Raw genomic sequence first — 16,180 nt, 5'->3', positions numbered from 1 at the left:
TTCTGAAGTGAGCCCCAGGTTGAATACAAGGATTTTTTTTTTTTCTGGCAGAAATTTAAGCTGAAACACATCCTGGTTACCAGGCAGGAAGGTCCTTTTCCTTTTCTTGCTGTCAGCCTTCCCATTCCTCCTGCTCTTTTTCCACAGCAGCATCTTTGTGGCTCTCCATGTGCAGGGAAGCAGGGATGAGCAGCTCAATGCAGGAGACTCAGTGCCTGTGTTCCAGGGTCTGCTCCCATTTTCCCATGGGGGAAAAGCCTTCATTCATTTGCTGGAGCCTGTGGGCTCAGCATGGGGATTTAGGAGCTTTTTAGTTTGTTTTTTTGGTTGGTTGTTTTCTATTTTTAAGCAAGGCCAGACTTCAATATGTAACTCAAAACTTTCTGTTTGACATGGACATTGCTGTTATCTTTTCTTTGAGCACTTTGGCTGTGCAGCAGAGCACCCCACACTGAAGTAAATCTTTCCCTCGTCCTCTTTGTCTCATTATCAGTTACAAGGTTTGGCAGGTGTTTGGTTACCCTTTAACAGCCCCAGCCCCCAGCACTGCTCAAACCGCTCGGATGCATCTGGGCAGCGCTGCCACACAGCAGTGCTGACCAACACAGTTTAACAGCAGAAATCCCAGCCCTGCCAAGTCCCTGCGGAAAATTCCCTGCGCCCAGGCAGTCAGCGCCCACCGCCTCCTGATGTCCTTCAGGATTGGGCTGTGTCCTCAGTACTCAAGGTACCTGGACAGGACCAAAACCCAGACCCAGCCAGCCTCTGGGACACTGACAGCATGACTTGAACACAAATATGGCAAAGTGGTGTTTATCTTGCTGCTGATCTGCTGAAGGCTAACTGTTGGGTTTGTTCTCACAGGTGGCTTTTTGATCCCATACCTTATCATGCTGATTGCCGAGGGGATGCCGCTGCTGTACTTGGAGCTGGCCGTGGGGCAGCGTATGCGGCAGGGCAGCATCGGCGCCTGGAAAATAATAAGTCCTTACCTCTGCGGTGTTGGTATGTTCTCAGTTTCCACCTTTATTTTCCAGCACGCAGAGAACGTGGGTGATTTTAGATTGGAGAGCTTTGTCTTTCAGAAAATACCCAGGTGGGAACTCAGGTTTTACTGGGTCTCTCCAGACTGAACAAAGCCAGACACCTCATGGCATGCATTTATCCTGTCCCTTGTTGAGCATTGGGGCCAGACCCCAGCTTCCTGTGTTGGGTCTGGATTCAGAGGTGTGAGTCCCCCTGCCCTCAGACAGACTGCCAAAATCATGTTGTGAAGGTCAATGCTATACCCAGCCCTTGGGGCTGCCTACACTGGGCTTTGGCCACAAGAGCACCTTCCCAATAAGCTCAACATGAGTGATAAAATGGTGCCTTAATGTCCTACTGTTCCAGTCTACCATTTACCAATGTCCACTCTTAGCTACATTTTTATGTTATTAAATTACCCTGAAAACCCAAGCTAGCATTAATTTGCATAAGCACACTTTTTTTTTTAAATTATACATTGAATATTCATTCCCCATGGCCTAGAGTATCAAATCCAGGTCAGGATAGTCCTGGTGGGAGGAGGAGGCAGTGATTACAGTGACAGGGATATGCCCTGTGCACATGGCTGTGCAGGGACAAAGCCTCTCCTGTGTCAGCCATGGTGGTGCTGCTCCCACACCCACAGATGTTGTGAAGCCCTGGGCATTTTGGAGTTTTCTGCTGACCAAGTGTCTCCCTCCATACCCACAGGAGTTGCCAGTGTTGTCGTCTCCTTCTTCCTGTCCATGTACTACAATGTGATAAATGCCTGGGCCTTCTGGTACCTCTTCCACTCCTTCCAGGTATGTGGGCTCCCAGCGGCCCAGCTTGGCCCCACTGCAGCTGCGGAGGGTCACAGTGCTGGGTTTCATTGGCGCTGGATGTTGCATGGCACCATTGTCAAATAGGAATGGGAAGGAGGAGGGATGTCAAAAGTTTCAGAAAGCCAGGGCTTTGCTGGAGGGAAAAGTGAGGCAGTGATGCATGGTCCTCTCAGAGACATTGGCTCACCATGCAATTCAGGTCAATGCCAGGCTTGTGACGCCTTGGTCACGTGTGCCTTGGTGGCAGGGTGTGCTGCATCCTGGGATGGACCTGTCTGGTGACAGGGGAGAGGTTTGGCCCCACGGTAGAGGCTTGGAGATTGTCATTCCCAGAGGAGAGGGTTAAAGAGGCTCAGTCCTTGGGGAGAGAATCAGTCTGGTCATCCCCAAGGAAGAGGGACAGAGCTGGACTGTCCTTGGGTAGGGGGTTCAGAAGGGATCATCCCCAGGGGAGAGGATCAGAAAGCATCAGTCCTAGGGGAGAGGGTGATTGCCATGGGAGATTGTCAAAAGAGACCGTCCCTAGGGGAGAGGGTCATCCCCAACCCCATTCAGAGAGAAGCAAGCCCGGGCAGAAAGCCGCCCTTGCCATCATCCTCCCGTTCCCCAGTGGCACCTCGGCTCTCCCTGCCATGCCGACAGCCCGCACTCCTGCCATGCCCCTTCCTCTAGGACCCGCTGCCATGGGCCACCTGCCCCCTCAACAGCAACCGCACGGGCTACGAGGAGGAGTGTGAGAAGACATCCTCCACGCAGTACTTCTGGTACCGGCAGACCCTGAACATCGCCCCGTCGCTGGAGGCCAGCGGCAGCGTGCAGTGGGAGCAGGCGCTGTGCCTGACGCTGGCCTGGCTCGTGGTTTACCTCTGCATCCTCCGCGGCACCGCCTCCACGGGCAAGGTGGGAGCAGGCACAGGGGACGTGGGGAGGTGGCGAGGAATGGCTGCAGTTCCTTGGGGTCGCGGTGTCCCCCCGCAGCACCGAGCTCTGCTGCCCTGCCAAGTTGCAGCTGAAGCAAGATAATCAAAACACTGAGTGATACTGAAAAAATAACCCAGGGAAGTCCTCTAAACACAGGCAGCTCTCTGTTATGGCCAGTTGTCAGGCTGCTGGCCACGAGGAAAGCCGTCTGCCCCAGCAGAGCCATGTCAGGAGACGTCTATTCCTTGGTCTTTGCAAGAAAAACAAGACATCTACTGGACATTTTTTGCTTGCTTTTTATTCACAGCAGAAGTTATGAGGAAGTGGGGAGAAAAACCCCAATGTCCTGGCTGAGCCTGCACTAAGCAGCAAGCTGAGGGCTGTAATCCCCAAATCGTCTTATCCAAATACAGAAAGCCAAGAGACTATAAACTAAGAATAACCTCTTAAACTTGCTGCAACTGATTCAATTAAATTTTGATTCAATTTGATTAAATTCAAGTTTGATTTTGACCTGTTATGAGCTCTGCTTGCCTTCCTTGTAGAGCAAACATGATGATGATCATGTGATGATTACCTTTGCCTAATGAGTTTTTGACAGATGGTTGTGAACTGGTGTTATGCTACCAAATGATGTAGAACTGAGTTTGTGAATGCGGGGAATATTTTAGATTTTTTTTGATTTCCAATCTAAGAGAAGATGCTTGGAACAGTAGCACAGGTCTTCAGTAATATTAAAAACTGTTTTCCCTAAAATGTAAATCTAAAGCTAGATTTGTCTAATAATATTTCTTTAAAAAATAATACAGGATAACAAACACATTATTGGAAATTATTTATGTAAACTTATGAGACTGACATAGCAGATTAGCTTGTCTTACATATTCTTTAGACCAAGGTCTTTACCCTCTTTCCTCAGGTCGTCTATGTGACAGCCTCTTTGCCATATTGTGTTCTCATCATATACCTCATCAGAGGATTAACACTTCATGGAGCTGTGAATGGGCTTGTCTACATGTTCACACCAAAGGTACAGAAAAACTGTATTGAATTTTTCAGGAAATTTTATTGGTTATTGGGCACGTAAGTTTTTAAAGGGTCTCGGTCTTCCTTTTTTTATACTGAATTTTTGCTGCAGTAACATAGGTCTGACAGCTGGGAATGGCTGGAGGCTGCCATGGTGCCCATAAGCTGCTTGCTTTTTCCTGCAGAAAAAGACCTTCCCGTTAGTATAACCTATTGCTTTCAGTCAGAGCAGTAACCCTGCCAAGAACACCCCTGACCTGTAATGAATGCACAAAGGGCCCCATCCCTGCAGGCTGGAAGGGGCAGTGCTGGGCACTTAGTGCAACTTCATGGTCTTGCTCTCTCGTCTGGCTTTTGCAGCTGGAGCAGCTGTCGAACCCCAAGACCTGGATCAGTGCTGCCACACAGATTTTCTTCTCACTGGGCCTTGGCTTCGGCAGCCTCATCGCCTTTGCCAGCTACAACGAGCCCAGCAACAACTGCCAGAGACACGCCGTCATCGTGTCCCTCATCAACAGCACCACCTCCATATTTGCCAGCATTGTCACTTTCTCCATCTACGGCTTCAAGGCGACCTTTAACTATGAGAGCTGCATCAACAAGTAAGAGCCCGGTGTTTCACTGGTTTTCCGCTGCACGCCGTTCTGGGGCAGGTGACGGGGGAGGTAAATAAATAACAGCACGCAGCACTGCCAGCACTGCCCCAAGACCAGAGCTGATACTGCTCTAATAAAGCTAAAGGAGCTATTCAAAGCGATGAAGCCTGAGATGAAAGGTCAGAGCGCTTTGCCTTTTGACACCTGGGTGCTGCTTCCAGGCACAGGCCTGGTCAAGAGGATGAATTTGCCTGGGCAAGTCACAGAGGCACTTTCCCCTGTGTTCTTGTCCTGGCCCATGCTCCAGGGAGTTTGAGGGAGCAGATTAATAAATGCAGTGATGCTCAGATCCCCTTTTTTAAGGCTAAGCCCTTGAGTTCCAGGAGCTCAGCCTCCTTGGCTGTGATGCTCTGCAAATGCCCAGCAGCCTGCAGGATTGTGTCCTGTAGCTGCAAGCTTGCGTGCAGTCCCTGGCACAGGGCCCATGGCAGTTACACATTTACTCATATTTTTAGAGCTTTCAATCCATCTGTTGATCAGAAAGGAAACCAAGCTGGTAGTCCTTGCTTGTTGACAAAAGACTTTAAAGTTGGTGGGGTGTGGATGTGAGACCGCAGGGCAAAGGGGAAGAGACACCAGCCAGCACTTGCCAGCAGCCTAAGTACCTGCCTGGGAGCAGCAGTGCAGGAGCAGGAGCCATTCCCTCCAAGGCACAAATGAGCACAAGGTTGCCGGTGTCCTGACACTGTGCTGGAGGTGCTGCTCTCACCCAAGGACACTGAAGCCCTAGGACCAGCAAAGCATTCCCGTGTGGCTGATGGAGAAAAGGGATGAGGTACCCTTGGCCTGAAAGCCAATAAATTCCTGTAATCCTTCCCAGGGTGATCCTGCTGCTGCTGAATGCTTTTGACCTGGAGGAAGGCTCTTTAACAGCAGACAACCTCAATGAGATGAAAGATCACCTCATGGCCACCTACCCACAGGAATATGCCCAATTAATGCCACAGATTAAAAACTGCAGCTTGGAAGCTGAGCTAGACACGGTGAGTTGCCACGTTGTGGTGTCTCCTTTGCTCCCATTGAGCCCAGACACTCCATGTGAGCTCAGGAGCTGTCTGGGCAGGGCTGGGGATCATTTCTACCCCTCAGGATGGGGCAGGGGCTCGCTTGAGTTATTAGCATGCTGTGTCCGTGCTGTTGGGATAAACCAGTGAAGACCTCACCTGCCTTTGCTGTGCAAAGCCACACCTCAGGTCTGTGTTGTCATGACACAGAGTCACTCTCTTCTGTCTTATGTCCTTTATCGAGCTGAGAAGCTGCCTGTTACTCAGTTTTGTCCCCTTGTCTCCATCAGGCTGTCCAGGGGACAGGACTGGCATTTATAGTCTATTCGGAAGCAATTAAAAACATGGAGGTGCCTCAGCTGTACTCTGTGCTCTACTTCTTTATGCTGCTGATGCTGGGCATTGGCAGCATGCTGGGGAACACAGCTGCCATCCTCACACCACTGACCGACAGCAGGGTCATCGCCTCCCGCTTTCCCAAGGAGGTGATCTCGGGTAAGCACCTGCCAGGCTGCAGCACACGGTGAGCACGTGTGTGTGTGTGTGTGTGTGTGAGTGTGTGTGCAGAAGCTGTGGTGTCCACTGCTATCGAGTGAAGTGCCACTCCACGCTCTGATCTCGGGTGAAGCAGGGAATAGCAAATATGCTGCTGGAAGAGTTGGCCTGCCCTTGTGAAATCCTGCAGCCCTTTCCCTTGGGAGCTCCCAAAGCACCAGGGCAGTTGTGGCTGTTTATTTCCAGGCTTCCCAACACACCCAAGTTCTTTCAGACTTGTGTCTCCCAACTGGTGAAATTCCAAGGGAGGGTACAAATAGTTGCAGCAGGTAGCTGTCAGTCACATCACCGGTATCCCCACTATAAACCACCTCAGCCATTGGTCAAAAGAAATATGTGCTTCTCTCTGGGCGTGGAAATCGGTTGTCCTACCTTAAAATTTGTTTTAGCTGGGTGCCCAGTGGCAACAGCAGATGCTGCATGCATGAGTGACAATGCTGTAGCTAAGACTTGGTTGTCTTGACCATGTCTGGGATGATGTGCTGTGACTGTGCAGGTCTAAGGAGCAGCAGTTTAATGACAGTCACACATGCAAAGGGGCAGGGGAAAAGAAAATCTTTCTCCTCAGAGAGAGCTGCTCAGCAGAAATCTCACCAGCTTGTTAGTCACAAGAAGTGTGACATTTTCCCTACACAACTTCCATGTGTAATGGCAGGATCCCTGTTTTATCCACACAGGTGTTGTGTGTTTCATGAATTGTATAATTGGCCTGATCTTCACCATGGAGGCTGGAAATTACTGGTTTGACATCTTCAATGACTATGCAGCCACCCTCTCGCTGCTGCTCATTGTGCTGGTGGAAACCATCGCTGTGTGTTACATCTATGGGATAAGGAGGTAAAAGCTGGAGCCCTGCTTCCTTCATAGTGAGACAGCTTGGGGAGCAAGCCACGGGCCAGGAATAAAAATACTGCCTTGGGATAAATTTTTCTTCTGTGCTATAGGATCAGCAAGGGGATGGGGGTCTCCTCTGCCCTGCAGAGCCCTTCCGGGGCTTGTCTCAGGGCTGTGAGGGGCCAGGCTGGGCTGACACTCTCTCTGCTGGCAGGGCAGTAAAAGAGCTGTACACACATCTCCCTGCTCTTGTCTTTGGTCTCAGAGCAACTTCTGCCAAAACTCTGCTCCTCCCATGACAGGAATTCAGCACGAGCACAAGAGTGCCAGTAAGTTTGGTTTCAAAGGTGGTCACCTCGCACATTGTATGTCTCCCAAGTCAATCCTTGTGGGTAAAAGGAAGCTTTAGAATCAGGAGAAGTTTTGAACAGCGAAGGCGTTTGAAAATAGATGCAAAGAAATGCTTCAGCATTTGCTTTGTTAGTCTGCCAGCACAGAGGGTGTCCAGGCACATACGTGGGTGTTTCCTCCCTGATGAGTTCAAAGCCTTTGAGTCAGATCCAGGTCTCCTGTGAGATTTTAGGTACCATTCCCAGTGTCAGCACCCCCTCAAAGACAGTCAGTTAACAACACTGAGAATACTCAGATACACAAACCCAATATTTCAGCATAATTCCTTCCTTCTGTCAGCTGACACCAGTAACAGCCCCAGCTTATGCTTCAGGCAGAACTTTCTTGCTGTACCTATTTCTAGCTCCTGTCTGCAACTTGGGATTCTCTTAGAAGCCTCACTGTCTGTTTTGATTTCCCCCTCACTGTGATTCTGGTGAGCCAGCTTTTCAAACAATAATTCTCTGCTCATTTGTGTTCAATTGTACTCCCCTTTCTCATCTGACATACTTGATTCTCTAGGTGGTTTTTGAAGTAACTCAGAACAAGGTATTCATCAAGTATCTGTAGCCAATCTCAAAAATACACATTTGGTTTTCTTCACAAATTTTTTTTTTTTTTTTTAACAGATTTGAAAAAGATCTTTACACCATGATTGGATGCAAGCCAAACTGGTATTGGAAAATTATGTGGGCTTTTGTTAGTCCACTGCTTATTATAAGCCTATTTATTTTTTATCTCACCGACTATATCCTCACAGGAACATTGCAATACCAAGCATGGGATGCCACACAGGTAAATGTTTTGGGTTTGGGCTTTTTTTCTGTTTTAAACCTTAGTTCCTGCAAGGATACAAGCTTCTTTCCTAACTACACTGTTCCACAAAGTGGCCTTCTGGAAGTGAGGAGCTGGAATCAGGGCCATCCCTTAATCTTGTGGAAAGGAAAACCAGGGAAAACTTGACTTAGTCATGATGCAATGATTCTGTAAAATCAACTGATTTCCCTCTATGATTGTTAATCAACCCTTCATAGAAATAAATTTCATTTATGTTGAAGACCCAAATATTATACTTAAAAATACACTTAAAACCCCTACTTTTAAAGTGTATTTACTTTGAATAAAATTAGTGGTACTTTAACAGAACTGAGCTGCTGCTGGAATAGTTTTCATAATTTCCATATATATTTTTCTTCATGGCCAGAAAACTTTCTTAAGAATACTGGACTGTGCATTTATCACAGAGCAATTACTAATGGATAAGTAATCACTGGTTTCATAACATTTTGTGGAGATGTTTGCATCATGCAGGAACAAAGCACATAATTGTTTTTATGTCATGGCCAATTTAGGACTTATGGCAGGCCTGCCTGTTGACTGGGTGTCAGCATGAGCCCACACGCTCCAGGAGAGGAACAGAGACCTGACAGAGGTCAGGCCCAGCCACCTCATTAAGAAACACAAACCAAGCCAAAATCTGCTCTTTACAAAAGCTTGCAGAAGTTCCCGCCAATCCTGTTGTCAGCAGCTCTGTTCTTGTCAGTTTTCAGTGTGTGTGGTTGAACAGAGAACACCAAGGGCAGCTGTGGGCTGCCAGACTGAAAACGCTTCTCCGAGGTCTGCTCAGCTCCATACACACAGCTTTGCTTCTGGCCCAACGCTGGGACAGATCCCACAGATCCAACACTGCTTTTCTCCCTTGCAGGGGCAGCTGGTGACCAAGGATTACCCAGGCTATGCCCTGGCGGTGATCGGGCTGCTGGTGGCATCTTCCACCATGTGCATACCCCTGGGAGCACTAGTGACTTTTATAAGGAAGAGACTGAAGAGGGAACGAGTTTCAACTGTTGCATGAAAGCTGACAGCTGGATTTGGGAAGACCTTACCCCCATCACCAGTGACTGGGCACTTCTGGAAGACAGCAGCAACCATTATTTGTAGCAGCTACTTATAGAGTTGAGAATGGTGGGTGCTATATTGACCAAAAAGTGCTCTTGGGAGGTTCCACAATGGTTTGGGGGGAAAAAAGCTCTTCTGTAACAAGATGAAGCTTTAAAGTAGCCTCTGTAAGAGGTGAGAAGGAGAGCAGCTCACAAAATGCTAGCTAGCACAAATTAACCAGCACATCAGCCCATTACACAGCATTAGGTGATTCTTTTCCACTGTTGTAGCACTTCCTGTGTGGAAACATGAACAACCAAACATGTTCCTGCACCAATTTACCAGCAAATGCCCCCAAACCATTCAAGACACTTAAGCATACTCATTGTTTGAAATTACATCTGTATTTTGTAAACAGGTGAAACTGTTGGAAGTCTGGCGATGAGAATGTGACAATTGCTTTCCTACATGGGAGTAATCAGCAGGATGGCACTGGGAGATAAATGTGGCTAACATGGCTTCTTTTATACTTGTGTCCAGCAAAGCAGTGAATATATATATTTATATATGCATATATCTATATATATGCACACATATGTGTAAGCTGCACGAGTTGTTCCAACCTCCAGAAGTAAGCTTCCAGTTCCAGTATGCAACTGTGCAGTGTGCTGTAATTTGTATTTTCTAGGGATGTACTTTAAGTACACTAGAAGGTATCTGTGATAAAGCTGCTTTACAAGCCCCACCCAAACAAAAGTATGCCATATAATTAGCTTGACAAAGTTCATATCCAGGTATTCTTTAATCATCAGATGCAGCAATCCAGCAGTTCCCATGGACTTGGTCAATTTCCCTGTGTAAATATTTCATAAAGAAAGCAACATTTAAATCACAAGCTTCATGTAATAAAAAACATTAAAATTGTATCTATAAACTTTAGAAAATGTTGCTCTGAAGAACAGTATTACAGACACACAAGACAGGGGTTCTTAATACAGTGTCTTGACTATGGAACCATTAGAAGATGGCAAGTGCCTTAGAAAAGAGGGATTAATTTCAAACCCTGCTGAAGCACAACACAAATCTCTTGTTCAGGGGCAAAAAGCAAGAGGAGTTGTACAGCCCCCAGGGGTGGGCAAAATCTCGACACTGACAACCAAGATCTGTGAAGTCTGGCAACAGCCTTAGAAACAGGACACCCCTGCCTCCCTCCCCAAGCTTTGCTATCAAAGGAAATACATCTTTTCACAATTCATTTTATTAAAAATGGATACCATAAACAAGACCTGTACAAAATAAACCTCAAATTGCCTCGAATATGGTAATTGCCCAGAAATTGCCCAGAATATGATGAGAAGTTATCGTCTTGGGCCTCCTCTTCCTCTTCCACGACCTCGGCCTCTGCCACGGCCTCTTCCACGGCCTCTTCCAGCAACTTGGCCGGTAAAAGAAAAAGGGTAAATAAAATGAGACTGAGGAATACTTTCTTCTTGATTAAAACATTTTGTATTGAGCATAATCACCACACTGCTTCCCTGTGATAAGGCATTAAGTTAGGTATTCAGTCTGTTAATGCTCAGTAAGTTTCAGGCAATATTTTCATCTTTTGTGTTAGTTCTTCCAGTATACAACTTCCACAGACTACTGTCTGTCCTTGGCTTCACTGCAGAAAACAAGGGCACAAATAGTTGGCTGCTCCCCAATGCCTGTGTAATCTGACAGGAAACCAGGATTCCTTTTATATATATACATATATATATATATATATATATATACACAGTCTTGTTTTTTAGAGAGAATTGCAAATTTTGACATGCTGTGAGATTCCCAAGCCCATCCTGTGTCAGGCACCATGTGGAAGGTCAGCATTCTGAAGGGATCCCAGTATCTAACAGCTCCTACTGGTCTCAGTTTTGCCTCTGCCAATTGCAGATGTGATTCTAAGGCAAAGGTCTTGACTGTGTGCTCCCAGTTTTAATTACTGCTATTTAATTGTAAAGAGAAGACATAATCAGAGGATAGTGGAGGCCACAAGCAACTCCTGAATGTCATATGATCCATAAAGTGATGACATGCCTTTGCATCTCCCTCTCCCAAAGAAATGTGACCCACCAGGTTGCAAGGACACTCTGCAAACTTCAGATTATTGGTTCATTTCAAACGTGTTTGTGAGTGCAGGGCTCAAAAAGATACTGGAAACTCTGCTGAAGTGGGTGGCTCTCTAAGAGACAACCACTGGTGCCCATATTCAAGGAGCAAGCTGTGACAATTATTCTGGGACGTAGGTTAAAATTGCAGAAAAGACAGAAGGAGCAGAAACACAGGACAAATTTGACTTAAGCAAGGTGTCATTATATTGCTGGTAATACACTGATCCTGTAAAATCCATGGAAGCATCAACCCCATCTGGAGGATGACAGCATCAGCAGGCAGCTGTGCTTACCAAGTGCCAGCACACCTGGACCAAGGTACATGTGGCACACACATCCCAGCCACTATCCTGCCCTTTCCTGACCACTTGCCAAGGACAGAATCAAGGGTTTTACACTTCTGAAGCCCAAGGGCATTTATGGATTAAGACAAAGCACAGCACAGCTTTGGTATGAGAGCACTTCCACACACTTTGGATGCAGAGAGCATCAAATGAAGGTAACTGGACTATCAGGGCTGCTTTCCCCAAAGCTGACACTAAGTAGGGATGTTCCTGTTCACACCATGTCATGAGGTTCGGGAAAACTGCAATCCAATCACACTCATTCTTGTGTGGTGAGATTGTTTTTAATGAACTTGAGAGGAACAAAGCCCCTTTGGGAGCTTTATCCTTATTCCCTATCAAGACACCGGCTGCAGCACTCACACTTGGTGCTGCACAGCCGAGGTTCTTCACCAATGCAGAACACCCTGCATGCCCACACAGTTCAACACTTAATTACAGGAGAAATGGTACAACATGATTTTTTAGAGCACAATTAGCTTTCACTTACAGCTCACCGTTTTTAGAACACACAGATTAACTGGTGGGCAAAATATATACTGCTGCTGATTTCCTGGGGTTTACTGGAGACTCATCTTCAACAGTGTGGATTAAACTTGAGTTACAGTCTATACTGTTAGGCTTCTAAGGAGAAAGATTTTTATTCAGCCGCACTTCGGAAAAAAATGTCCCACAAAGAGTAGAAGAGCTAAGACTGGAACACTACTAGGAGCCAAAGCTGGAGATGCGCTCACTGGAATACAGCTCGATTCCCTCAGGTTCTCAAGTCTCTCAAATTCATAGATACCATTTTCATCCCCCACCAAATTTCAGTGAACCATTCAACACCATTTGAGATACTGTCCTATACTTATTATCTGTGTGAAGCTCCCCATACAAACTGGGGAAACAGAGACAGCTGGAGAAGAGGAAGTGTAAGTGTCTTTGGGCACCAACTGTAAGACTCAGGTTAAGACTTATTCAAGCTGATAAACATTTACATTTTTTAAAATAGATGCATGAGAAGCCGTAATACAACTTCATGTGAATGAAGCTCTGCAGATGCCCAGGAGATGGGCAAGGCAGACTGAGCCAGTGCCATGTCAAACCCTCAGCGATGATGCCAAATGCAGATGTTGACAGATTCAAATCAGACACCCCGAGACTCAAAGAACTAAAATGCACACAAATGCAGAACAAACACAGACTAGGAAAGCACAAACTCACCTGCTTCTCTTTTCTTGGATTTGACTTTTGGTTCAACATCCACTAGCAAAGTATCCAGAGGCAAACTGTCCGGCAGAATGAAGTAGCGGATGTTGTTCCCTCGAATGCTCAGTGTCTCCAGCTGTACGGGCTCTCTGTTCTTCAGTGTCATTTTCACTGCTTTGAGATGTGTGTTCATACTGACATCCACTCCTGAAACAACACAAGCCTCATTTCAGGGATAAGGCCTCTTGTTGCCTGTTTTTAAGTACGCACATGAAATGACATTTATCCTGTTCATCAACATGTGCTTCTACCACTCTTTAGCCTGTCACAGAATGAAACCACATCTCTTTTCTCTCTTGAATTATGGCAGTTACCATGAGAGGCCTTTAGCTCCTCATGGTAAGAGATCTTTATCCAGGTCCTGGCAATAGCTGCTTTCTAAATGATTAAAATAACTCCTCCAAACAACATATAAACTATGCTTATTACAGAAGGCAAATACTAATCTTTAGTCCTTTAAAAAGAAGTAAAACAAATCTTGGAGGAGGAAATAACCTGGGTCATTTCCTTTTTCTGTAAGCCTTAGGAGACTCCAACCTCAAAAGCAACATTTACCTTCTGACAAAATACATTCAACGCCAGAGTGAATTCTCTATGAAAGTACATAAATACCCCACAACAAGAAACATCCACTGTGGTTACAAACTCTGAGAACAGCCAGTACATAAGAATTGTATGGAATTAGTACTGTACACACTATGCTGTGTTATGCATAATTCCAAACTGGAAAAAACATCTCAGTTGGATGCATTTACTGTGTAACAGCTGTGAGAAGCAATTAAAAAAAAACCCCGAAGTTTTTATTTTGCATATCCAGAGCTTTAGGTGAGATCTGATCTCCAGCTATGAAGATCAAAATGACAGTGACTTTATTTTTCTGTCCTCTCTCCCCCCTCCAGATTTTACACAGCTCCAACCGACCCAGTCCCTTGGCTGGTGTGAGGGGCATTACACAAAACCTGCCCCTTCAACCCTGCTCCTGCCCTGGAGCTGGGAGGATGAGGATACTGTGCAATGTTTTTGTGGATTCTTAGCAGCAAATGAGAGAGGCTTTGCTCCACAATTAAGCCTGAAAGAGCAGCGAGGTCAGGAAACCAGCAGCGTTAGCTTCCCATCTGGCTGGGTTCAGCAGCGTGCGCTGCCACTGGGAACCAAGGTGGTTCACTCAGCTCCAATCAAAACTGATGGACCTGGCTGCAAATTAAATCCAGTTTTCTGGCACACAGATTGCTGCTGGCAAAAAAAAACACCTCAGCAATCCTCTAGAATAAAATTCAAACTTAACAAGAGTTGTAACTTTTTATTTTCCAGGAGTGCCTGGGCAGAAGAACTTTTGAAAGCTGCCTGGGGGTGAGTTTAGGAAGGCAGATGCAGCAGCTTCCTCAGCTCAGCCGTTGTGTTTAATGCAGGTCTGCCTCATTAAACACAACGTGCCCCACCTGCATCCTTCCTGCTGTCTCCAAGCACAGCTCACAGAACACTCAGAACAACGTCCCTCACTGAGGTTATTAAAGCAAACAAAATCGCTTGCACATGTTTTAATACCTGAGAACTACATAATGAACCCTTCAGAATTCTCTGCAACTTTCAGCTCAGTGATACGAAGAAGCACCTGGTAATCAGGAACTCCTAGGAACCCACAGGACAGACCTCTGGCAGCACGGGGAGAGCAGATTCTCTTGGCCAGGATTCCTCTTTGCCCCGTATCCCACACCCGGCTCTGCCGTTTTCAAACCTGCCTCTCACGCAATCAAACATATGCAAATATGCATTTCCTCCATTTGCCTTAACAAAAAACGTGTTCAACAGAAATAATTTACTTTATTTTTTAGTCTACATGCAAAATTAAACCAATTTAAGACCACATCAGCTGGAAAAGGCTGCCCAAAGAAGCTGTGGATACCACATCCCTGGCAGAGTTCCAGGCTGGATGGGGCTTTGAGCAACCTGGTCTACTGGAAGGTGTCCCTGTGCTTGGCAAGAGAGTTGGAACTGGATAATCTTTCATGTCCTTTCCAACCCAAACCATTTTGTGACCCTGTGACCGTGCTACTAAAATTCTAAGAGACTACCAAACAAGGTTTGGAAGAGTTTGCTTCCTTCCCCCAAGCCTGCCTGCAGGTAAAGCTGCAGCTGGGCTCAGAGGCTCCCAGTAAAACCTTTAAAACAAAGAAATCTCAGTCCACCAGTAGTGGGTGGACTCACCCACTACTAAACATCAAAGACAATCCGTGACCCACTGAATTTCCCAAGTACTTTCGTGGCTGCCTATGGAGAGTGGCTGGCCACAGCTCCCCACTGTTCCCAGCAACCCCCGACAATATCCAGACACTCCTGCAACACAAAGACACCTCGCCCTTGCACACAAAGCTCTGAGTTACAAAGCCCATCTCCTGCATTTCCCTGTGCTGGTCCCCGCAAGAGGGAGCACAGGACAAAAAACTCATCCAAGCCGCGGCTGTTAACTGTCTGCCGAAAGGCAGCGGGGCAGTATTTGCTGCATCCTGCCCTACCTGTGATCGTTCCATGCACCTGCGTCCCATTCTTCAGCTCAATGGTCACAGTCTCATGGCTCAGCTTCATTAGAAACCTGGGAATTAAAAACGCATTTTAAAAACTCCAAACCCGTTCACTTCCACATAAAGCCGTACGCGTTCGACAGGCAGCACCAAGCAGTTCGGCATCCCGAGCTCCCAAAGACGGCGCTCAGGGATTCTGCTAGGGATGTCCCGTGACACTCCACGTCCTGCCCAACCACCGGCAGCTGGGACGCCTGAGTGACACACTGCCGGATCCAGCATCCACTTCCAGGCGAAACGGCCATTATTGTACAAAGAGGGAACCATTTTACAAATCGGTACAATCCCGGGAAAGCAACGCTAACCCACTCCGCGGCGTTTCCCTCCAAAAATAAAAAGGGGTTGGGGGGGAGGGGGTGCTTTGCCGAGCGACCCGTGCAACCCCCGGGGCGGGAGCGGCCCGGCACAGGGGGGCCCCCGCCCGGCCCGGCCCGGCCCGGCCCGGCCCATCCCGGGCCGCTCCCGCCGGGCCCATCCCGGGTCGCTCCCGCTCCCGCCCGCGGTGGCGGGAGAGCGCGGGGCGGCCATGATTCCGTGGGCTCGCCCGGCGCTGCCGCCGCGGCCGGGCGCGGGCAATCCGCCTCCATCCGCCCCTGTCCGCGCCCACCCGCTCACCTGACGAGCTTCATGGCGGCGGGCGGGGAGCCCCGGGCGAGCGGAGAGCCCCGGGCGAGCGGAGAGCCCCGGGCACGGCGGGGCGGAGGCGCCTCTCGGATAGGCCGCGCGGGCCGCGCTCGCC

General features: G+C 47.6%; 2 protein-coding genes across 4 annotated transcripts in view; one reads left to right on the top strand and one right to left on the bottom strand.

Annotated features, from left to right (window-relative positions):
• Positions 1-10,061, top strand: part of SLC6A20 (solute carrier family 6 member 20) — a 21,184-nt gene extending 11,123 nt beyond the window's left edge. For 2 of the 3 annotated variants that reach the window (XM_072925824.1, XM_072925823.1), the window contains 9 exons: positions 865-1,005; positions 1,738-1,829; positions 2,523-2,750; positions 3,691-3,801; positions 4,158-4,399; positions 5,274-5,436; positions 5,748-5,952; positions 6,690-6,849; positions 7,866-8,582. In XM_072925824.1, coding sequence (XP_072781925.1) covers positions 865-1,005; positions 1,738-1,829; positions 2,523-2,750; positions 3,691-3,801; positions 4,158-4,399; positions 5,274-5,436; positions 5,748-5,952; positions 6,690-6,849; positions 7,866-8,199 — 1,676 coding nt within the window. In that variant the 3' untranslated portion in view covers positions 8,200-8,582. Of the gene's footprint in view, positions 1-864; positions 1,006-1,737; positions 1,830-2,522; positions 2,751-3,690; positions 3,802-4,157; positions 4,400-5,273; positions 5,437-5,747; positions 5,953-6,689; positions 6,850-7,865; positions 8,583-8,941 lie in introns of those variants that run through there. The other variant, XM_002197016.7, reaches the window with a different exon arrangement.
• SNRPD1 (small nuclear ribonucleoprotein D1 polypeptide) lies at positions 9,903-16,180 on the bottom strand. The gene is given in 4 exon segments (NM_001245515.1): positions 9,903-10,552; positions 12,818-13,009; positions 15,376-15,452; positions 16,057-16,180. Coding segments are annotated over 4 exon segments (360 nt in total). The 5' UTR covers positions 16,071-16,180; the 3' UTR covers positions 9,903-10,475.

This window comes from Taeniopygia guttata, chromosome 2 (assembly GCF_048771995.1).
Source record: "Taeniopygia guttata chromosome 2, bTaeGut7.mat, whole genome shotgun sequence".
Lineage (NCBI taxonomy): Eukaryota > Metazoa > Chordata > Aves > Passeriformes > Estrildidae > Taeniopygia > Taeniopygia guttata.
The sequence above is the reverse complement of the archived record's forward strand: the minus strand, read 5'-3'. Positions and strand labels throughout refer to the sequence as shown.